At 41.2% G+C, this 24751-nt stretch overlaps 2 protein-coding genes across 2 annotated transcripts in view; both read left to right on the top strand.

Annotated features, from left to right (window-relative positions):
- The window catches only part of LOC309701483 (NACHT, LRR and PYD domains-containing protein 12-like), a 442279-nt gene that overhangs the window by 239215 nt on the left and 178313 nt on the right, over positions 1–24751 (top strand). The window lies entirely within an intron of this gene.
- LOC309700190 (NACHT, LRR and PYD domains-containing protein 3-like) lies at positions 536–23073 on the top strand (the record flags this gene model as incomplete). Its single annotated transcript, XM_082523638.1, has 7 exons — positions 536–809; positions 3337–5099; positions 7709–7893; positions 12619–12795; positions 16029–16205; positions 20594–20770; positions 22878–23073. The coding sequence occupies 7 exons, from the start codon at positions 536–538 to the stop codon at positions 23071–23073; spliced, it is 2949 nt and encodes a 982-aa protein (XP_082379764.1).

The following is a 24751-nucleotide window of genomic DNA, read 5'->3' on the forward strand; positions in this document are numbered from 1 at the left end:
GTAACTGTCTATATAGTGATGTGTTGTGGTGCTTTGCTCCCACCCCTTGTGTTCCGTGTTTTCGTCTTCCCTTCGTGTACTTCTTCATATTCGTGTACTATTAGTTTTTAGGTTTTTGCTTAGTTTCCATGCTCACCTTCGCCATTTCTGTTTGTATCACCATGTGATGAATAAACTCACTTGCATCTGAGCTGCCTGCATAAAGGGTCCTTTGATAATTTACACACGGCTCGCAAACCGTGACAAAAACACTGGAAAAATTGGGCTGTTCTAAAACGTTTGACGGGTAGTGTATATATTTAGTTTATATATTTTCTTTATTTATAATTGTTTGTTTTATATTGTAGCAAAGTGTTACTTGGATACTTCTCTATGTGCTTCTTCATGTGCAATTTTGTTGCATTCTGAGCCTAAGAAATTTATTGGTGGTAGTGATGAACTGCTGTTAGAATCAAGTTAAATTCTGATAAATCAGACAATTACCTCTCCAGCTGTTGTTACAGTCTTTGTTTATCGGGTCCTTACAGGGTAAAAGATGACGACACCTAAAGAAATCCTTCTGGGGACTTTGGAGGATTTGGGACGTGATGACTTTGAAAAATTTAAGTGGCATCTGAAGAACGGGTCTGTAGAAGGTTTACCAGCAATCCCAGTGAGTAAACTGGAGAATGCAGAGAGGACGGACATAGTGGATCTGATGTTTGATACCTACTCTATCAACACTTTTGAAGTCACTAAAAATCTTTTGGGGAGGATAAACAAGAATGATCTGTTGGAGAATTTAAATAAAACCATCCCAGAACCCACAGGTAAGTCAGGGAATGACTAAACAAAAAACACATAAACAATAAAAACCTTAGTTAACATTACACAGGTGCCATTAAAATCCATATAAATAATAAATCCAAAGCACTTGCCAACACTTTCAGGAGTGAGAGACTGCAGAAAGCCAACAGTTTGTGTTTTATGCATCTGCACAAATAACCTCCTGTGTACACATGAATATCTGCTCTTTGGGTTGGTTTGATTAAAATGGGACCAGCAGCAGGTTTTCTGCCCATTTTACAGATTTATATTGTCAGATTGGTTTTAGAGCTGTTTTATCAACATAAATGAGGCGACAACAACAGTTTGGGACACGTCACAAATATGATCAAAGTGCTTTTTCTTAAATCTATTTACCAGTTGAAGGTAAAGTTAAAAAAATGGCTGCCATTTCTTTCTGCTGTTTGGAGACCCAAACAAAAAAATGCCCACACAGTAAATGCTTTTTATTATGGTTGATAAACAGGACACTAAGGTGATTGGTCAAAGGTTGGAGGAAAGCCACAGTTCTCCTTATATGACTGAAATCCACCATTTCAGCTCATGTTTTTTCTTCTGCAGCTTTCTTGGAGATTCCACTTCAGCCTTCTGCTGGCAACGCTCCCGTTACCAAGCTTCCCATAGGCAGCATCATTAGAAAACATAGCATACATTTACACTGCTATGCAGATGACACCCAGCTCCATCTGTCCATGAAGCCAGATAACACACACCAATGAGTTAAACTGCAGGAATGTCTTAAAGACATAAAGACCTGGATGGCCGCTAACTTTCTGCTTCTTAATACAGATCAAACTGAGGTTATTGTACTCGGCCCTGAAAATCTTAGAAATATGGTATCTAAGCAGATTATTACTCTGGATGGCATTACCTTGGCCTCCAGTAACACTGTGAGGAACCTTGGAGTCATTTTTGACCAGGACATGTCCTTCAACGCACATATTAAACAAATATGCAAGACTGCTTTCTTCCATTTGTGCAACATCTCTAAATTTAGAAATATCCTGTCTCAGAGTGACACTGAAAAACTAGTTCATGCATTTATTACTTCCAGGCTGGACGACTGTAATTCATTATTATCAGGATGTCCAAAAAACTCCCTGAAAAGCCTTCAGCTAATCCAAAATGCTGCAGCAAGAGTCCTGACAGGGACTAGAAAGAGAGAGCATATTTCTCCTGTTTTGGCTTCCCTTCATTGGCTTCCTGTTAAATCCAGAATTCAAAATCCTGCTCCTCACATACAAGGTCTTAAATAATCAGGCCCCATCTTATCTTAATGACCTTGTAGTACCATATGACCCTATTAGAGCACTTCGCTCTCGCTCTGCAGGCCTACTTGTTGTTCACAGAGTATTTAAAAGTAGAATGGGAGGCAGAGCCTTCAGTTTTCAGGACCCAAAAAGATATTTGGTTTTTTTTTCAGTTGTATTATTGTAGGTTCTTTATCTTACAATATAAAGCACATTGGGGTGACTGTTGTTGTTATTTGGAGGAATTAAAAAAAAACTTTTATACTTGAAATTCTTTCATTTATTCTACATATTTATTCATCACTGGCTCCATATTGTTGTTTATGTAATATGTGAAATGTTGCTAGTATTGATTTGGTGCTGTATAAATAAACATAATTAAATCGAATGTGTCTCTATAAAACCTGCCCTCAGTTATAACCCAAGTGTCAGGGCTCAATGGCTCATGAAAAGGAATGGAGTCAAGCACAGAACCAAAAAACGGAGGCTGAGTGACTTTTAACAGAAATGTATTTTACTAGATTTCTTGACGGAGAAAGCTGAATCACGGCTAAATTCAACAGCAAGCGAGGTATAATGAGAAGTGCAGAGCTGAGGCCAGAACATAAGCTGAGGCAGGTCAAAGGAACAACAGGGGCAGAAACGGGCGAATAGAAACTATCCAGGATCACTGGAACAAAGGAGATAATAATCAGAGTGGTCCACAGTGTAGTGAATGAGTCCAAGATTTAAAAACTAAGAGGTGTTACGTGGCTGCAGGTGGAGATCAGCTGGAGGAGGAGATGAATTAAATCTGGGTACAGAGTGAGATGTGGGTGCACAGGGAGGCAGGCAGCTGAGGATGGCAGTTTGCAAGAGTGAGTTTTCCCAGCAGTGGCAGGTCAGAATCCTGAGGCGTGACTTATGGCGAGAGTTGGAAGATATATCCAGGTGCCGACTAGGGAACAGGAAAAGAGGGTTACGCGAAACAAGCTGAGGAGCACAAGACAAAATGTGAGGCAGAGAACTGACTGTGCTAAGCACACAATCTGGAGAAGGTTCATTGTGAGTGCTGCTCATAAATACTGCCGGAGTAATTGGCAACAGGTGAGGAGCACGGAGGAGTGAGGAGGGCTCCACCCAGGGGAGGAGAGATGATGCTGTGGAAAGTTACTCAGACTCACCCGGATCATGACACCAAGAGTCCAGTGAACTGAACACATAACCACAGTAACCAGAATGCAGTTTTCTCATTTGTGTCATTTGCTGTTTATTCATGCAGAGATTCTCACTGAGTGTCAGCTCAAACTCAAGTCAGACCTGAAGCAGAAGTTCCAGTGTGTGCTCGAGGGGATTTCTACAACAGAAAATCCGACCCTCCTGAGTCAGATCTACACAGAGCTCTATATCACAGGGGGAGGGACTGCAGAGGTCAATGATGAACATGAGGTCAGACAGATTGAAACAGCATCCAGGAAACCAGACAGACCAGAAACAACCATCAGACAAGAAGACATCTTTAAACTCCCACCTGGAAGAGATAAACCAATCAGAACAGTGCTGACAATGGGAGTGGCTGGCATTGGGAAAACAGTCCTAACACAGAAGTTCACTCTGGACTGGGCTGAAGACAAAGCCAACCAGGACATCCAGTTCATGTTTCCATTCACTTTCAGAGAGCTGAATCTGCTGAAAGAGGAAAAGTTCAGCTTGGTGGAACTTGTTCATCACTTCTTTACTGAAACCAAAAAAGCAGGAATCTACACCTTTGAAGACTTCCAGGTTGTGTTCATCTTTGATGGTCTGGATGAGTGTCGACCTCCTCTGGACTTCCACAAAACTACAATCCTGACTGACCCTAGAAAGTCCACCTCAGTGGATGTGCTGCTGATAAACCTCATCAGGGGGAAACTGCTTCCCTCTGCTCGCCTCTGGATAACCACACGACCTGCAGCAGCCAATCAGATCCCAGACTGTGTTGGCGTGGTGACAGAGGTCAGAGGGTTCACTGACCCACAGAAGGAGGAGTACTTCAGGAAGAGATTCGGAGATTCGGAGCAGGCCAGCAGCATCATCTCCCACATCAAGACATCACGAAGCCTCCACATCATGTGCCACATCCCAGTCTTCTGCTGGATCACTGCTACAGTTCTGGAGTTTGTCATGAAGAACAAAGAGAGTCAAGATCTGCCTAAGACTCTCACAGAGCTCTACCTACGCCTTGTGCTATTTCACCTACAAACGAAGGACATCAAGTATGATGGAGGAGCTGAGACAGATTCATGCAGGAAGATCATTGAGTCTCTGGGAAAACTGGCCTTTGATCAGCTGCAGAAAGGAAACCTGATCTTCTATGAATCAGACCTGACAAAGTGTGGCATCGATATCAGAGCAGCCGCAGTGTACTCAGGAGTGTTCACACAGATCTTTAAAGCTGATGAGTGCCACATGTTCAACAACGTTGTTTACTGTTTCATCCATCTGAGCATTCAGGAGTTCTTTGCTGCTCTTCATGTCTATCTGACCTTCATCAACTCTGGAGTCAACCTGCTTAAGAAACAATCTCCTCTCTTTAAAATCTTCCAGAAAACACTTACTGTAAAAGACTTCTACCAGAGTGCTGTGGACAAAGCCTTAAAGAGTCCAAATGGACACCTGGACTTGTTCCTCCGCTTCCTCCTGGGTCTTTCACTGCAGACCAATCAGGATCTCCTATGCATGCTGACACAGACAGGAAGTAGCTCACAGACCAATCAGGAAACAGTTCACTACATCAAGAAGAAGCTCAGTGGGAAACTGTCTGCAGAGAAAAGCATCAACCTGTTCCACTGTCTGAATGAACTGGATGATCGTTCTCTAGTGGAGGAGATCCAACAGTCCCTGAGATCAGGACGTCTCTCCACAGATCAACTGTCTCCTGCTCAGTGGTCGGCTCTGGTCTTCATCTTACTGTCATCAGATCTGGATGAGTTCGACCTGGAGAAATACTCCCGTTCAGAGAAGGCATTTTTGAAGCTGCTGCCAGTGGTCAAAGCATCCAAGAAAGTGCTGTAAGTGAATCTATGAACAAATATGTTTAATAATGCTAGATGAATAAAAGAATATGTCTCCATTGTTATTCTTCCTCAGGCTGAGAGATTGTAAACTCTCAAAAAGAAGCTTTGAAGCTTTGTCTGAAATTCTCAGCTCCCCATCCAATCATCTGAGAGAGCTGGACCTGAGCTCGAACTACCTGCAGGATTCAGAATTGGATTTGCTGTGTGTTGGACTAAAGAGTCCTGACTGTAAACTTGAAACTCTCAGGTAAGGATACAGACGTTTTGACACTTTTTGACTCTTAAATCTGTAAGTTTATCTTGATGCGGACGTTCAAAGTCAGCACAATTTTCCTTTTAAGTTCCTGAGTTTATATTTTTGACTGTCAGGTTGTCTGGACAGATGTTTTTATTTTATTTTATTTTTTTACTTGTCCCTAAAGTCAGAACTAAACCCACATGTAGATGACTTTCTGTTACTGGAGCAGCCTTCCTGAAGACAGCAGTGTGTTTTCATGCTTTTAAAGCCAAACTCACCTTTCAGACCTGGCTTTCATTTATTATCTATTTTTGTTTGTTTATTATATATTTATTTCTACTGTTTAACTACTGCTCACATCTGTTATCCTCCTTTTTAATTGTTCATTTCTTTTTACCCAGTGTTTCTATATTGCACTTTGTATTTGTCATCTATATTTATCATGCACTACTTTGCTCATTTATTGTTTGGTTTTAATGTTATTAAATTCCGGTCCTTTGGTATTCTTTACGGCCAAAAAGACACGGCTCAAAAGTGGTCTTTTTACTTTAAAAAATTATCTTTATTTTACATATCCGGATATGGAGACCTGAACACACAACCCCAGGTCTGAAGCACAAAACAGGAAGCCTAGTCATTTATATAGACGTCACACACACTTTAAGTTTCGATCAAACACTCTGCTTAGTTTCACTTTTTGCCTACAAAAGCATGTAATTTCCTGTCAGTCCTGTCGGCACAGAGTGTACTCAGATTTGGGCCTTTCTTATAAAGCAATATAATCAGCATATAAGTATTTAAGATTATAAATTTAAACCTCAACAATGTTCTTACCTGGTCTCTGGTTTGTTTGTTTATTTGTTTGTTTGTTTGTTTGTTTGTTTGTTTGTTTGTTTGTTTGTTTGTTTGTTTGTTTTGCTCAGTTCTGTTTTTCTGAGGTTTTTAAGTTATTAAATTTGTAACTGTAGTGATTTGTGTGTGTGACAGAGAGGCACTGCCAGGGATTTTTGACACAAGTTGTTCTTGTAAAATCAGTCTGTGAAGGTTCTCAGACATCCAGGTCACCGTAGTCTAAGGAGCTTGGAAAGAAAAGCGTCTGGACTTCTTTAAGTTTCCTTGAAGATGTTTCACCTCTTATGAGAGAAGCGTCTTCAGTTCTAAGGGTCAAATGGTGGAGTGGGGCAGTCAGTGAAAGGGCAATGGTGGTGGCTCAGGGTTTGTATGTTTGGGGGGTTCAGAGGGAAAAGATGAATGCAGGTCTGGAGTTGGTGTGTGAGAGCAGGGAGTGAATCTGATCAAACATGAGTGTCATGAAGCCTGTTTGCAGTTATTTGCACTGTTTTCCACTCTGGATGTTGTTTCTGTTCAGCTGTGAGTAGAAAAGGCTCCATTCTACAACCTGTTTGTGTTAGTTGTTCAATAGAAACATTATTTTGTGCTGATGTTGCACTTCTTTTATTCACAACCAAAGAGTTTTTGAAGTCTGCATCAAACTGATTTAAATGACTTTTGAATATTACTTTAAATACTTTAGATTTAAAATTCTGATAAAAGTTTAAATACAAAGATCACTATATTCTAATGTTTTGGCTGCAGTGTGTTTTTGCAGACAGGTATAACAGAACAGCTTTAGTGTTTAGATTGTTTAAACTTGAGTATGAATTTATACAAAATGCAGCAAGAGATTAAAAAAAACGTTTGATTATAAAATCGACTATATTGGATTCCTATCGATATCGGACATGAAAAGTGGCATCGTTCCATCTCTGCTTTGATTAGAGACACAGCTCTGTGTTTTCCAATTTGTCATTTTGAAAATTTACATTTCTTCACTGTTGAACAGCAGAAATGAGACTTTCCTGTCAGAGGTCATTTTTTAAAAATGAGGTGAATCAACCATGAAAACCATGAATCAACATGTGAACATGAGCTGATGCTGCTGAAGTGAAGCAAAGTTACAGAGGTTTGATTAGGTAATGAGTCCTAATGAGTCCAAGTCTTCTGCTGAATCAGCAGAAGACTTGGACTCATTTGATTCCAGCTTTGATATCATTGATTTCAATATGTCCATTTCTTTCACACTTCACCTTTAAAAGTGAAGCCATGTGGTTCCTGGAAGGAAAAACACGACTTTTTCAAGTCTTTGTCCTGTTTTTATGAGAAATGTACGACTTTAATGTGAAACATTCAGAGTTTTTTCTCTTGTTGTGTTTGTTTGAAGCTGCTTCCTGTTGGCTTCAGCTGTTTGGAGTTTCCATTTTCTAAACTTCTACATTCTGAAGCTTCTTCAGCTCTGAACAGATGATGAAACACTGAATGATTTCAAGCACTTTGTCTAATAAACTTACATTTTTCATTCTTTATACAGATTGAAGCGCTGTGGTTTGTCAGAGATCAGCTGTGATTATCTGGCAGCAGCACTGAAGTCCAACCCCTCCCATCTGAGAGAGCTGGACCTGAGCTTCAACTACAAGCTGCAGGATCCAGGAGTGAAGCATCTGTGTGGTTTCCTGGAGAGTCCAGGATGTAAACTTGAAACTCTGAGGTCAGTCAGCATGTTTTAGTTGTGCTGAGATGAATATGATGTGAAAGTTGTGCTGACACTAAACTGCAGACATCAGGCTGATATTATACTGATCCACACTGAGGATCTTCATGGTAAAGTCTGTTTTCTTCTTCTCTGGTTTAGTCCATTGACTGCAGCAGAACAATGTTCACATTTCAAACAGTGATACTCAACGTATGGCCCGCGGCCCACACGCGGCCTGCCCACCTTTCCTGATTCAGAGAGAGGGGACCCTGATTAACTGTGTAGCTTCTTCCTCACAGTTCTAAGTATCAGACACAACAATGAATAATCCACAGCTGACTGTCTTTAGCAGGTCAAAGGTCACGGCACACAGCAGACAGTCAGAAATATTCTAACTCTGATCATTTATCAGTTGTGACACTGTGAGACTTGATCAGAGGTGTGATCATCACAGCAGAGGCCTTTGTGTCAAAGTCACTGAGGATCAAACAGAAACACATGAAGCAGATTTTCCTCTTCTGGCTTTTTATAGCAGATAACCTTCAAAATATTCTGCAGTCGATCAAAAACTGAAGCAAACCATGAAGCAACATGTGAACATGAGCTGATGCTGCTGAAGTGAAGCAAAGTTACAGAGGTTTGATTACAGACACAGCTGAGAGTTTGTAATCTGTCATCATTTTAAAAAGTTTCCATGGAACAGCAGAAATGAGGCTTTACTGTCAGAGGCCGACAGCACTGAACACAACAGCAGACTGGTGGCTAATAAACAGTGAATGATGCAGAAACAGATGTTTGAAGCTGTTCTTGGAGTACACTGAGAGAGAGAGAGCTGTGCAGGCAGGAACAGCCAAAGTCAGAGAGAATTCATGAGCATATTGATCAAACGTGAAGCAGAGTTTGGATCTTCTTTTGCTGCTGCTTCACTCAGTTTTGGTTGGAGACAGATGAAACCTGCAGCTTCAGGATCTGTGAGCTGTCCACTTTCAGCCCCGACGGCGTGTCCGTGTACGTGCCGTCGAGTGAACGATCCACGCTCTGTGTTTCCATCTTTGTGTGTTTAGCTGCTCTCATTTACTGTTTTATCTGTTTGCTGCTTGTTGAAATAGTTTGTGAGCTTTAACCTGAGATTCTGGCAAAATACATTTATATTAAACATCGATTCAGGATTGAATGAATCAACATCGTTTTATTCAAATTAAAACCATTTAAATGGGAACATGAATTTTTTACAGCCGCCTCTAATGCTGGGTAATGTCAGCTGGTCCATGTGCAGCTGGCTGTGAGGCTCAGGGAGCGTCTACAAAGTGCAACACTGAAAGAACATCATCCATAAATATTGAGTAAGAACTGGACTCTCATACAGCGAGACTCAAATGCCTTTAAACATCAGCTTATCCTGCTGATCCAAGTCCAACACTGAGTTTGTAAAAACATGTTTGTCAATCATTTTGTTTGGTTTCTGAGGAAAATGATTCAATAACTTGCTGCTAATACACAACATTTCATCATATTTCCTCATAACCCTCTTTTGTCTGACCATTTGATCCCATTTGAATTTGCAATAAAGGATCCACAGAGTTTGGTGACAATAATGACAGTAGATGTTTGTGTGAAAGTGCTGGAAGCAAATGAGTGTGTGATGTTCTTTCAGTGTTGCACTTTGTAGACGCTGTTTGTTGCTTGTTGAAATAGTTTGTGAGCTTTAACCTTCCTCTCGTGTTAGCTTTCTGTTATCATCTCTTATGTTAGCGGGTCGGTTTTGACCCGTGAATTAAATCAGCTATAAAATATACTAAAAACAATAAGTTATCATCCAATTTGTTTCTCATCTCTTGGTTACCTTGTTAGGCTTCCTTATCCATGAAAATGTTGGTTTTAATACTTTTGGCGTGGGCCTCTGGGTCTTTTTTTGTCACTATACCCCTCGATTTCAATTAAAAAAAATTGTAAAATTAACCTCAAGAGAATCATATTAATAAATAAAAGGTTTCTGTGTTACCTGAGTATTACTGAGGGGTATAGGACACATTTCTTAAATAAATCTGTTTTATTGATTTTTTTCATTTTAAGATTAATAACTAAAATGACATCTATGGTGTTACGGGTCAATTCCGACCCATAGACATTTACATCAAGAAAAGACAAAAAAAGTGTTTTTTTCAGCAGTAGACCTTTAATATAAACTGAAAAAAAGAAAAAGTCCTCTCCTCCTTTGTTTTGGTTATAGCCGTGGGTAATTGTGGGCTTTTTATCACTTCCCAATGATACAGCTTCACCTCAGTTTCCTTTGTGAAGTTCTTGTCCGAGGTCATATCTGGTAAAAAATAAAATAAAATATCACAGCTGATATTGTGATCCTGCAGTCCAGTGGTCATATGGAGGACCACACATTTTCATTGTTTCTTCTCAAGGGTGCCACTCACAGCTTTGACTGTGAAAATCTGTACATTCCAGGCATAGTTGGCTTTTGCATCACAGGCTTCCCAGATTTTTCTGCCGTTTTTCCCTGGCTTACTGGGTATATATTGCCGGTAGGGGCATTTTCCTCAAAAAGTGGACAAGACGTTCATCCACTGTCACCTCTGGCCCTGGGATGAACATCAGTGGAAGAAGCTGCACCCATCTCTCCCAGACATCCCTGATGGGAGCAAGCTTGTCAGACCTCAGTCTGGTCTCTCTGTTGTCAAATCTGAGGACTCTTGAATCAAAATGATATCAAATGTGTGAAGTGACATCATTGCCCAGAAAATGTTTCTGCCTGTCGATGCATCCCATAGACGATCAGTGGCCTCATTGCAGCATCTGTACACTCCAGCAAGAACAATGAAAGCATCCAGGTATTCCTCATCATGTCGCCATGGACTTTTTTTTCCTTCAAGGTTTATCAGAGTAATGATGATTCTTTCTAGTGACAATGGCATAAATATCTCAAAACATCTCTTGATGTCACTGACTTTGGTCAGAGCAAACCTTGTGATTCCAGGGGTCATTTTGATGACATTTGCAGCAGCTGCCCTGCCATGTACATCATGAGGTACTGAGCTCCAAAAGATCTTACCATTTTTGGACTTGAATCTTTCAGCAGGAGTAGCTTCAGCACCAGCGACCTCCACCTCTGATCAGATGTGTCTGTGTCTTCTGGATGATAGTCCACATTGTCTTCCTCCTTAGAAACCTGCCCATCTGAATCGCTATGCTGCTCTGTGTCCTCTCCTTCATTTTCACCAAAAATATGATCCTGAACTTAGCTCACTGTGAATCTTCTTCTCATTTTTTGTATGCTGCAAATTGCAAATGTGCACTCTGGAAGTCAAATGGCCACTCAAATAGTGAATTCACCTCACATGCCCGTGTTTATTTTGTTCTGTTTTTGTGCAGGTATAATGCAAAAAACATGCAAAATAAGAATCCCCTAAAGCTCATATGATTAGGAGAGGCGCTTGCTGTAAGTGTTTTAGCTGACAGTGCACTTATGATTTCAGTTTTGGCTTTAATTATTGCTTTATACTCATAATATTATACCTGGGTCGAAGCCGACCCTAACAACACAAAGGTCATAATTTCAACTAGGGCATTTTATAATTTTGTGAAAATATTTTTTTTGGTTTTATTTTGTAGAAATAGAGGTTCCTGACAAAGTCAAAAAGCCTTGAAACAATAAACAAATGTATGTGATTTTTTTATGCATTTGAAATTTAAAATGGGTCGGTGCCGACCCTAACACGAGAGGAGGGTTAACCTGAGATTCTGGCAAAATACATTTATATTAAACATCGATTCAGGATTGAATGAATCAACATCGTTTTATTCAAATTAAAACCATTTAAATGGGAACATGAATTTTTTACAGCCGCCTCTAATGCTGGGTAATGTCAGCTGGTCCATGTGCAGCTGGCTGTGAGGCTCAGGGAGCGTCTACAAAGTGCAACACTGAAAGAACATCATCCATAAATATTGAGTAAGAACTGGACTCTCATACAGCGAGACTCAAATGCCTTTAAACATCAGCTTATCCTGCTGATCCAAGTCCAACACTGAGTTTGTAAAAACATGTTTGTCAATCATTTTGTTTGGTTTCTGAGGAAAAAGATTCAATAACTTGCTGCTAATACACAACATTTCATCATATTTCCTCATAACCCTCTTTTGTCTGACCATTTGATCCCATTTGAATTTGCAATAAAGGATCCACAGAGTTTGGTGACAATAATGACAGTAGATGATTGTGTGAAAGTGCTGGAAGCAAATGAGTGTGTGATGTTCTTTCAGTGTTGCACTTTGTAGACGCTCCCTGAGCACTGGTCTCACAGCCAGCTGCACATAGAGACCAGTGTTGTTAGTCCAGGTCAGAAGATGACTTGTTGGAATGAAAATGAGCTTGTAGTTTGTCTGCTTTAATAATGTGACTGGAAAAAGGTGTTGGACTTCAAATATGTCCATTTCTTTCACACTTCACCTTTAAAAGTGAAGCCATGTGGTTCCTGGAAGGAAAAACACGACTTTTTCAAGTCTTTGTCCTGTTTTTATGAGAAATGTACGACTTTAATGTGAAACATTCAGAGTTTTTTCTCTTGTTGTGTTTGTTTGAAGCTGCTTCCTGTTGGCTTCAGCTGTTTGGAGTTTCCATTTTCTAAACTTCTACATTCTGAACCTTCTTCAGCTCTGAACAGATGATGAAACACTGAATGATTTCAAGCTCTTTGTCTAATAAACTTACATCTTTCATTCTTTATACAGATTGAGGAGCTGTGGTTTGTCAGAGATCAGCTGTGATTATCTGGCAGCAGCACTGAAGTCCAACCCCTCCCATCTGAGAGAGCTGGAGCTGAGCGACAACTACAACCTGCAGGATCCAGGAGTGAAGCATCTGTGTGGTTTCCTGGAGAGTCCAGGATGTAAACTTGAAACTCTGAGGTCAGTCAGCATGTTTTAATTGTGCTGAGATGAATATGATGTGAAAGTTGTGCTGACACTAAACTGCAGACATCAGGCTGATATTATACTGATCCACACTGAGGATCTTCATGGTAAAGTCTGTTTTCTTCTTCTCTGGTTTAGTCCATTGACTGCAGCAGAACAATGTTCACATTTCAAACAGTGATACTCAACGTATGGCCCGCGGCCCACACGCGGCCTGCCCACCTTTCCTGATTCAGAGAGCTGTGTTTGTGTGGGCGGGGCTCAGACAGCTCCGCCCACTCAGTTTGTTCCCTCCTGATTCATCTGCATGTGTTCTGCTTCACACTGCTCACCTCCACCAAAGACTTCACAAACATCTTCTTTCTTTGAGTCCAGTTTGTCCCACAAACACTTCCAAATCTCCTCCTCTGAGATTCTGCAGCTTCTTGCAGTGTGACTCAGCTGACTTCTGACAGACCACAGACTGGCACAGCATCCACATGTGTCTCCTTTCAAACAGGCTCTTGATGTTTCCTCCCACATCATTCTGGCCTCTCAGTCTCCTTTGTTCTCCAGCTCTGTAGCTCCAGCTGGTGAAGCTTCAGTTTTCCATGTTGGTAACAGTAAACTACAGCCTCTGCTGTCAGCTGGGTAACTAAACAGAGCTGCAGCACGTCTCTGCGGTGGTGCTACATCCAGCCTGCAGACGGCCGTCTACATGTTGTAGTGGTTTACACTCACACGACGTGCGGCGAAGTTGATGGAGTAAAGGTTAGAGTGAAAGAAGCTGAGGATGGGGTGTCAATGTGGAGCGATGAGGTGACCACCCTGCAGTCTACAGTAGAGAGTATGAAGGAGGAGCTGTCTGACCTGAAGGATAAATGTGATGAAGGCAGGAAGCGGAGAGCTAACATCCACATCATAGGGATCCCAGAGGGCCTGGACTCGAGCTCCTCCACGGCCGTATCCGTGCTACGACGTGAAGTGCTGGGTATGGATAAAGACGTTATTGTCGACCGCTCACACAGGAGCCCTATCCTGAGAAAGCCAGCTGGTAACCCGCACGCCGTCATAGCCGAGCGTCACTACTACCAGGATTGTGTGGCTACGCCGTGCCAGGGCCCAAGCCCCGCTTGAGTTTAACGGACAACCTATTGCAATATTACGACTGGGCGATATGACCCAAAGTTCATATCTCGATATTCTTTAGCTGGATGGCGATATACGATATATATCTCGATATTTTTAAAGCCAGAAAGTTCGAACAAAAAGAGAGTTCTTAGTCAAAGCTGTGTCCCAAATCTCACACAGGCACATTTATTAACATACAGCGTAGATGTACATGAAACAATTACTCAGAAATAAATGATCAGCATTTATTAAAAAATAATGCTCCATAAATAAAAGAAAACAATGTTGTGTTTGTGCATAACAAAAAGCTCACAATCGTGCAGTCAAAATGTAAACAGACGCTGAGCATAATAACAAGCAGCTGCTCTGTTCCCAGGTTCTACTGCGTGACTGACAGCCTGGAGTTTGAAACCCTCTTTGTAACCGTGTCTCTTACAGGTGCCATTTATGGTCCTTATACACACTCAATACAGTAATATTACGTTGAAGCAGAGTACGTATCACTCCGCGAGGCTCCTCGTAGCTGTAATGCTCCAACAATCCATCAAGCGGTGCGGCCTCGTAGCTGAGCAAAGTCGTACCAAAACATCTTTTGAAAGGTTTCTGAGCGCCGTGTAGCACATAAAATCGGTTCGAGGTCAGTAAGCACAACCAGAATTCATCCATAAGGCGCACTGTCGATTTATGAGAAAATTACAGGATTTTAAGTGCAGAAAATATAGTTTATGGTTTTCCTTTGATCTTAGCAAATATCTACGCCTCTAATTGGGACGATCACAGATTTTTCACTAATGTCTTTGCGCGGCTCCCCAATATGTCATCACACAATATCATCTTTGAGGGAGACCTAAACTGCTCATTATCTGCTATGGACCACAGTTCACACAAAAGTACACTTAGTCCAAACTCAGCATGCGTCATTCAGAGCTTTCTTGATAATTATGGGCTGGCTGATGTATGGAGATTTCATAATCCTGCTTCACATCAATACTCTTTTTTTTCTAATGTCCATAAAACATATATTTGTATAGAAAAACGTCTCCCTTTAGTTACAGAATGTGATTATAAGACTCTGGTGATTTCTCCTCTTGCTTTTTCAATGTGTATTCCTGATGCCTGCTCCAACTATCAGCCATGGAGATTCAACTCAGTGTTGTTAGCAGATGAAGAGTTTGTCAGTTACAAAAGGTCTCAAAGACATTTTTTTTCTATTAATCAGACCCCAGAGATGTCATCATCAGTCATTTGGGAATCTCTAAAAGCATCTGAGAGGCCAAATAATTTCATTTTGTGCCAAACAAAGTGCAACACTGAAAGAACATCATCCATAAATATTGAGTAAGAACTGGACTCTCATACAGCGAGACTCAAATGCCTTTAAACATCAGCTTATCCTGCTGATCCAAGTCCAACACTGAGTTTGTAAAAACATGTTTGTCAATCATTTTGTTTGGTTTCTGAGGAAAATGATTCAATAACTTGCTGCTAATACACAACATTTCATCATATTTCCTCATAACCCTCTTTTGTCTGACCATTTGATCCCATTTGAATTTGCAATAAAGGATCCACAGAGTTTGGTGACAATAATGACAGTAGATGTTTGTGTGAAAGTGCTGGAAGCAAATGAGTGTGTGATGTTCTTTCAGTGTTGCACTTTGTAGACGCTCCCTGAGCACTGGTCTCACAGCCAGCTGCACATAGAGACCAGTGTTGTTAGTCCAGGTCAGAAGATGACTTGTTGGAATGAAAATGAGCTTGTAGTTTGTCTGCTTTAATAATGTGACTGGAAAAAGGTGTTGGACTTCAAATATGTCCATTTCTGTCACACTTCACCTTTAAAAGTGAAGCCATGTGGTTCCTGGAAGGAAAAACACGACTTTTTCAAGTCTTTGTCCTGTTTTTATGAGAAATGTACGACTTTAATGTGAAACATTCAGAGTTTTTTCTCTTGTTGTGTTTGTTTGAAGCTGCTTCCTGTTGGCTTCAGCTGTTTGGAGTTTCCATTTTCTAAACTTCTACATTCTGAACCTTCTTCAGCTCTGAACAGATGATGAAACACTGAATGATTTCAAGCACTTTGTCTAATAAACTTACATCTTTCATTCTTTATACAGATTGGAGAGCTGTGGTTTGTCAGAGATCAGCTGTGATTATCTGGCAGCAGCACTGAAGTCCAACCCCTCCCATCTGAGACAGCTGGACCTGAGCTCCAACAACAACCTTCAGGATCCAGGAGTGAAGCATCTGTGTGGTTTCCTGGAGAGTCCAGGATGTAAACTTGAAACTCTGAGGTCAGTCAGCATGTTTTAGTTGTGCTGAGATGAATATGATGTGAAAGTTGTGCTGACACTAAACTGCAGACATCAGGCTGATATTATACTGATCCACACTGAGGATCTTCATGGTAAAGTCTGTTTTCTTCTTCTCTGGTTTAGTCCATTGACTGCAGCAGAACAATGTTCACATTTCAAACAGTGATGCTCAACGTATGGCCCGCGGCCCACACGCGGCCTGCCCACCTTTCCTGATTCAGAGAGAGGGGACCCTGATTAACTGTGTAGCTTCTTCCTCACAGTTCTAAGTATCAGACACAACAATGAATAATCCACAGCTGACTGTCTTTAGCAGGTCAAAGGTCACGGCACACAGCAGACAGTCAGAAATATTCTAACTCTGATCATTTATCAGTTGTGACACTGTGAGACTTGATCAGAGGTGTGATCATCACAGCAGAGGCCTTTGTGTCAAAGTCACTGAGGATCAAACAGAAACACATGAAGCAGATTTTCCTCTTCTGGCTTTTTATAGCAGATAACCTTCAAAATATTCTGCAGTCGATCAAAAACTGAAGCAAACCATGAAGCAACATGTGAACATGAGCTGATGCTGCTGAAGTGAAGCAAAGTTACAGAGGTTTGATTACAGACACAGCTGAGAGTTTGTAATCTGTCATCATTTTAAAAAGTTTCCATGGAACAGCAGAAATGAGGCTTTACTGTCAGAGGCCGACAGCACTGAACACAACAGCAGACTGGTGGCTAATAAACAGTGAATGATGCAGAAACAGATGTTTGAAGCTGTTCTTGGAGTACACTGAGAGAGAGAGAGCTGTGCAGGCAGGAACAGCCAAAGTCAGAGAGAATTCATGAGCATATTGATCAAACGTGAAGCAGAGTTTGGATCTTCTTTTGCTGCTGCTTCACTCAGTTTTGGTTGGAGACAGATGAAACCTGCAGCTTCAGGATCTGTGAGCTGTCCACTTTCAGCCCCGACGGCGTGTCCGTGTACGTGCCGTCGAGTGAACGATCCACGCTCTGTGTTTCCATCTTTGTGTGTTTAGCTGCTCTCATTTACTGTTTTATCTGTTTGCTGCTTGTTGAAATAGTTTGTGAGCTTTAACCTGAGATTCTGGCAAAATACATTTATATGAAACATCGATTCAGGATTGAATGAATCAACATCGTTTTATTCAAATTAAAACCATTTAAATGGGAACATGAATTTTTTACAGCCGCCTCTAATGCTGGGTAATGTCAGCTGGTCCATGTGCAGCTGGCTGTGAGGCTCAGGGAGCGTCTACAAAGTGCAACACTGAAAGAACATCATCCATAAATATTGAGTAATAACTGGACTCTCATACAGCGAGACTCAAATGCCTTTAAACATCAGCTTATCCTGCTGATCCAAGTCCAACACTGAGTTTGTAAAAACATGTTTGTCAATCATTTTGTTTGGTTTCTGAGGAAAATGATTCAATAACTTGCTGCTAATACACAACATTTCATCATATTTCCTCATAACCCTCTTTTGTCTGACCATTTGATCCCATTTGAATTTGCAATAAAGGATCCACAGAGTTTGGTGACAATAATGACAGTAGATGTTTGTGTGAAAGTGCTGGAAGCAAATGAGTGTGTGATGTTCGTTCAGTGTTGCACTTTGTAGACGCTCCCTGAGCACTGGTCTCACAGCCAGCTGCACATAGAGACCAGTGTTGTTAGTCCAGGTCAGAAGATGACTTGTTGGAATGAAAATGAGCTTGTAGTTTGTCTGCTTTAATAATGTGACTGGAAAAAGGTGTTGGACTTCAAATATGTCCATTTCTGTCACACTTCACCTTTAAAAGTGAAGCCATGTGGTTCCTGGAAGGAAAAACACGACTTTTTCAAGTCTTTGTCCTGTTTTTATGAGAAATGTACGACTTTAATGTGAAACATTCAGAGTTTTTTCTCTTGTTGTGTTTGTTTGAAGCTGCTTCCTGTTGGCTTCAGCTGTTTGGAGTTTCCATTTTCTAAACTTCTACATTCTGAACCTTCTTCAGCTCTGAACAGATGATGAAACACTGAATGATTTCAAGCACTTTGTCTAATAAACTTACATTTTTCATTCTTTATACAGATTGGAGAGCTGTGGTTTGTCAGAGATCAGCTGTGATTATCTGGCAGCAGCACTGAAGTCCAACCCCTCCCATCTGAGAGAGCTGAACCTGAGTAAGAACCACCTGAAGGATCCAGGAGTGAAGCATCTGTGTGGTTTCCTGGAGAGTCCAGGATGTAAACTTGAAACTCTGAGGTCAGTCAGCATGTTTTAGTTGTGCTGAGATGAATATGATGTGAAAGTTGTGCTGACACTAAACTGCAGACATCAGGCTGATATTATACTGATCCACACTGAGGATCTTCATGGTAAAGTCTGTTTTCTTCTTCTCTGGTTTAGTCCATTGACTGCAGCAGAACAATGTTCACATTTCAAACAGTGATACTCAACGTATGGCCCGCGGCCCACACGCGGCCTGCCCACCTTTCCTGATTCAGAGAGAGGGGACCCTGATTAACTGTGTAGCTTCTTCCTCACAGTTCTAAGTATCAGACACAACAATGAATAATCCACAGCTGACTGTCTTTAGAGGGTCAAAGGTCACGGCACACAGCAGACAGTCAGAAATATTCTAACTCTGATCATTTATCAGTTGTGACACTGTGAGACTTGATCAGAGGTGTGATCATCACAGCAGAGGCCTTTGTGTCAAAGTCACTGAGGATCAAACAGAAACACATGAAGCAGATTTTCCTCTTCTGGCTTTTTATAGCAGATAACCTTCAAAATATTCTGCAGTCGATCAAAAACTGAAGCAAACCATGAAGCAACATGTGAACATGAGCTGATGCTGCTGAAGTGAAGCAAAGTTACAGAGGTTTGATTACAGACACAGCTGAGAGTTTGTAATCTGTCATCATTTTAAAAAGTTTACATGGAACAGCAGAAATGAGGCTTTACTGTCAGAGGCCGACAGCACTGAACACAACAGCAGACTGGTGGCTAATAAACAGTGAATGATGCAGAAACAGATGTTTGAAGCTGTTCTTGGAGTACACTGAGAGAGAGAGAGCTGTGCAGGCAGGAACAGCCAAAGTCAGAGAGAATTCATGAGCATATTGATCAAACGTGAAGCAGAGTTTGGATCTTCTTTTGCTGCTGCTTCACTCAGTTTTGGTTGGAGACAGATGAAACCTGCAGCTTCAGGATCTGTGAGCTGTCCACTTTCAGCCCCGACGGCGTGTCCGTGTACGTGCCGTCGAGTGAACGATCCACGCTCTGTGTTTCCATCTTTGTGTGTTTAGCCGCTCTCATTTACTGTTTTATCTGTTTGCTGCTTGTTGAAATAGTTTGTGAGCTTTAACCTGAGATTCTGGCAAAATACATTTATATTAAACATCGATTCAGGATTGAATGAATCAACATCGTTTTATTCAAATTAAAACCATTTAAATGGGAACATTAATTTTTTACAGCCGCCTCTAATGCTGGGTAATGTCAGCTGGTCCATGTGCAGCTGGCTGTGAGGCTCAGGGAGCGTCTACAAAGTGCAACACTGAAAGAACATCATCCATAAATATTGAGTAATAACTGGACTCTCATACAGCGAGACTCAAATGCCTTTAAACATCAGCTTATCCTGCTGATCCAAGTCCAACACTGAGTTTGTAAAAACATGTTTGTCAATCATTTTGTTTGGTTTCTGAGGAAAATGATTCAATAACTTGCTGCTAATACACAACATTTCATCATATTTCCTCATAAGCCTCTTTTGTCTGACCATTTGATCCCATTTGAATTTGCAATAAAGGATCCACAGAGTTTGGTGACAATAATGACAGTAGATGTTTGTGTGAAAGTGCTGGAAACAAATGAGTGTGTGATGTTCTTTCAGTGTTGCACTTTGTAGACGCTCCCTGAGCACTGGTCTCACAGCCAGCTGCACATAGAGACCAGTGTTGTTAGTCCAGGTCAGAAGATGACTTGTTGGAATGAAAATGAGCTTGTAGTTTGTCTGCTTTAATAATGTGACTGGAAAAAGGTGTTGGACTTCAAATATGTCCATTTCTGTCACACTTCACCTTTAAAAGTGAAGCCATGTGGTTCCTGGAAGGAAAAACACGACTTTTTCAAGTCTTTGTCCTGTTTTTATGAGAAATGTATGACTTTAATGTGAAACATTCAGAGTTTTTTCTCTTGTTGTGTTTGTTTGAAGCTGCTTCCTGTTGGCTTCAGCTGTTTGGAGTTTCCATTTTCTAAACTTCTACATTCTGAACCTTCTTCAGCTCTGAACAGATGATGAAACACTGAATGATTTCAAGCACTTTGTCTAATAAACTTACATCTTTCATTCTTTATACAGATTGAGGAGCTGTGGTTTGTCAGAGATCAGCTGTGATTATCTGGCAGCAGCACTGAAGTTCAACCCCTCCCATCTGAGAGAGCTGGACCTGAGCGACAACTACAACCTGCAGGATCCAGGAGTGAAGCATCTGTGTGGTTTCCTGGAGAGTCCAGGATGTAAACTTGAAACTCTGAGGTCAGTCAGCATGTTTTAGTTGTGCTGAGATGAATATGATGTGAAAGTTGTGCTGACACTAAACTGCAGACATCAGGCTGATATTATACTGATCCACACTGAGGATCTTCATGGTAAAGTCTGTTTTCTTCTTCTCTGGTTTAGTCCATTGACTGCAGCAGAACAATGTTCACATTTCAAACAGTGATACTCAACGTATGGCCCGCGGCCCACACGCGGCCTGCCCACCTTTCCTGATTCAGAGAGAGGGGACCCTGATTAACTGTGTAGCTTCTTCCTCACAGTTCTAAGTATCAGACACAACAATGAATAATCCACAGCTGACTGTCTTTAGCAGGTCAAAGGTCACGGCACACAGCAGACAGTCAGAAATATTCTAACTCTGATCATTTATCAGTTGTGACACTGTGAGACTTGATCAGAGGTGTGATCATCACAGCAGAGGCCTTTGTGTCAAAGTCACTGAGGATCAAACAGAAACACATGAAGCAGATTTTCCTCTTCTGGCTTTTTATAGCAGATAACCTTCAAAATATTCTGCAGTCGATCAAAAACTGAAGCAAACCATGAAGCAACATGTGAACATGAGCTGATGCTGCTGAAGTGAAGCAAAGTTACAGAGGTTTGATTACAGACACAGCTGAGAGTTTGTAATCTGTCATCATTTTAAAAAGTTTCCATGGAACAGCAGAAATGAGGCTTTACTGTCAGAGGCCGACAGCACTGAACACAACAGCAGACTGGTGGCTAATAAACAGTGAATGATGCAGAAACAGATGTTTGAAGCTGTTCTTGGAGTACACTGAGAGAGAGAGAGCTGTGCAGGCAGGAACAGCCAAAGTCAGAGAGAATTCATGAGCATATTTATCAAACGTGAAGCAGAGTTTGGATCTTCTTTTGCTGCTGCTTCACTCAGTTTTGGTTGGAGACAGATGAAACCTGCAGCTTCAGGATCTGTGAGCTGTCCACTTTCAGCCCCGACGGCGTGTCCGTGTACGTGCCGTCGAGTGAACGATCCACGCTCTGTGTTTCCATCTTTGTGTGTTTAGCTGCTCTCATTTACTGTTTTATCTGTTTGCTGCTTGTTGAAATAGTTTGTGAGCTTTAACCTGAGATTCTGGCAAAATACATTTATATTAAACATCGATTCAGGATTGAATGAATCAACATCGTTTTATTCAAATTAAAACCATTTAAATGGGAACATGAATTTTTTACAGCCGCCTCTAATGCTGGGTAATGTCAGCTGGTCCATGTGCAGCTGGCTGTGAGGCTCAGGGAGTGTCTAAAAAGTGCAACACTGAAAGAACATCATCCATAAATATTGAGTAATAACTGGACTCTCATACAGCGAGACTCAAATGCCTTTAAACATCAGCTTATCCTGCTGATCCAAGTCCAACACTGAGTTTGTAAAAACATGTTTGTCAATCATTTTGTTTGGTTTCTGAGGAAAAAGATTCAATAAGTTGCTGCTAATACACAACATTTCATCATATTTCCTCATAAGCCTCTTTTGTCTGACCATTTGATCCCATTTGAATTTGCAATAAAGGATCCACAGAGTTTGGTGACAATAATGACAGTAGATGTTTGTGTGAAAGTGCTGGAAGCAAATGAGTGTGTGATGTTCTTTCAGTGTTGCACTTTGTAGACGCTCCCTGAGCACTGGTCTCACAGCCAGCTGCACATAGAGACCAGTGTTGTTAGTCCAGGTCAGAAGATGACTTGTTGGAATGAAAATGAGCTTGTAGTTTGTCTGCTTTAATAATGTGACTGGAAAAAGGTGTTGGACTTCAAATATGTCCATTTCTGTCACACTTCACCTTTAAAAGTGAAGCCATGTGGTTCCTGGAAGGAAAAACACGACTTTTTCAAGTCTTTGTCCTGTTTTTATGAGAAATGTACGACTTTAATGTGAAACATTCAGAGTTTTTTCTCTTGTTGTGTTTGTTTGAAGCTGCTTCCTGTTGGCTTCAGCTGTTTGGAGTTTCCATTTTCTAAACTTCTACATTCTGAACCTTCTTCAGCTCTGAACAGATGATGAAACACTGAATGATTTCAAGCTCTTTGTCTAATAAACTTACATCTTTCATTCTTTATACAGATTGAGTTTCTGTGGTTTGTCAGAGATCAGCTGTGATTATCTGGCAGCAGCACTGAAGTCCAACCCCTCCCATCTGAGACAGCTGGACCTGAGCTTCAACTACAAGCTGCAGGATCCAGGAGTGAAGCATCTGTGTGGTTTCCTGGAGAGTCCAGGATGTAAACTTGAAACTCTGAGGTCAGTCAGCATGTTTTAGTTGTGCTGAGATGAATATGATGTGAAAGTTGTGCTGACACTAAACTGCAGACATCAGGCTGATATTATACTGATCCACACTGAGGATCTTCATGGTAAAGTCTGTTTTCTTCTTCTCTGGTTTAGTCCATTGACTGCAGCAGAACAATGTTCACATTTCAAACAGTGATACTCAACGTATGGCCCGCGGCCCACACGCGGCCTGCCCACCTTTCCTGATTCAGAGAGAGGGGACCCTGATTAACTGTGTAGCTTCTTCCTCACAGTTCTAAGTATCAGACACAACAATGAATAATCCACAGCTGACTGTCTTTAGCAGGTCAAAGGTCACGGCACACAGCAGACAGTCAGAAATATTCTAACTCTGATCATTTATCAGTTGTGACACTGTGAGACTTGATCAGAGGTGTGATCATCACAGCAGAGGCCTTTGTGTCAAAGTCACTGAGGATCAAACAGAAACACATGAAGCAGATTTTCCTCTTCTGGCTTTTTATAGCAGATAACCTTCAAAATCTTCTGCAGTCGATCAAAAACTGAAGCAAACCATGAAGCAACATGTGAACATGAGCTGATGCTGCTGAAGTGAAGCAAAGTTACAGAGGTTTGATTACAGACACAGCTGAGAGTTTGTAATCTGTCATCATTTTAAAAAGTTTCCATGGAACAGCAGAAATGAGGCTTTACTGTCAGAGGCCGACAGCACTGAACACAACAGCAGACTGGTGGCTAATAAACAGTGAATGATGCAGAAACAGATGTTTGAAGCTGTTCTTGGAGTACACTGAGAGAGAGAGAGCTGTGCAGGCAGGAACAGCCAAAGTCAGAGAGAATTCATGAGCATATTGATCAAACGTGAAGCAGAGTTTGGATCTTCTTTTGCTGCTGCTTCACTCAGTTTTGGTTGGAGACAGATGAAACCTGCAGCTTCAGGATCTGTGAGCTGTCCACTTTCAGCCCCGACGGCGTGTCCGTGTACGTGCCGTCGAGTGAACGATCCACGCTCTGTGTTTCCATCTTTGTGTGTTTAGCTGCTCTCATTTACTGTTTTAGCTGTTTGCTGCTTGTTGAAATAGTTTGTGAGCTTTAACCTGAGATTCTGGCAAAATACATTTATATGAAACATCGATTCAGGATTGAATGAATCAACATCGTTTTATTCAAATTAAAACCATTTAAATGGGAACATGAATTTTTTACAGCCGCCTCTAATGCTGGGTAATGTCAGCTGGTCCATGTGCAGCTGGCTGTGAGGCTCAGGGAGCGTCTACAAAGTGCAACACTGAAAGAACATCATCCATAAATATTGAGTAATAACTGGACTCTCATACAGCGAGACTCAAATGCCTTTAAACATCAGCTTATCCTGCTGATCCAAGTCCAACACTGAGTTTGTAAAAACATGTTTGTCAATCATTTTGTTTGGTTTCTGAGGAAAATGATTCAATAACTTGCTGCTAATACACAACATTTCATCATATTTCCTCATAACCCTCTTTTGTCTGACCATTTGATCCCATTTGAATTTGCAATAAAGGATCCACAGAGTTTGGTGACAATAATGACAGTAGATGTTTGTGTGAAAGTGCTGGAAGCAAATGAGTGTGTGATGTTCTTTCAGTGTTGCACTTTGTAGACGCTCCCTGAGCACTGGTCTCACAGCCAGCTGCACATAGAGA

Source organism: Aulonocara stuartgranti (genome assembly GCF_965226115.1).
Source record: "Aulonocara stuartgranti genome assembly, chromosome: 23".
Taxonomy (NCBI): Eukaryota; Metazoa; Chordata; class Actinopteri; order Cichliformes; family Cichlidae; genus Aulonocara; species Aulonocara stuartgranti.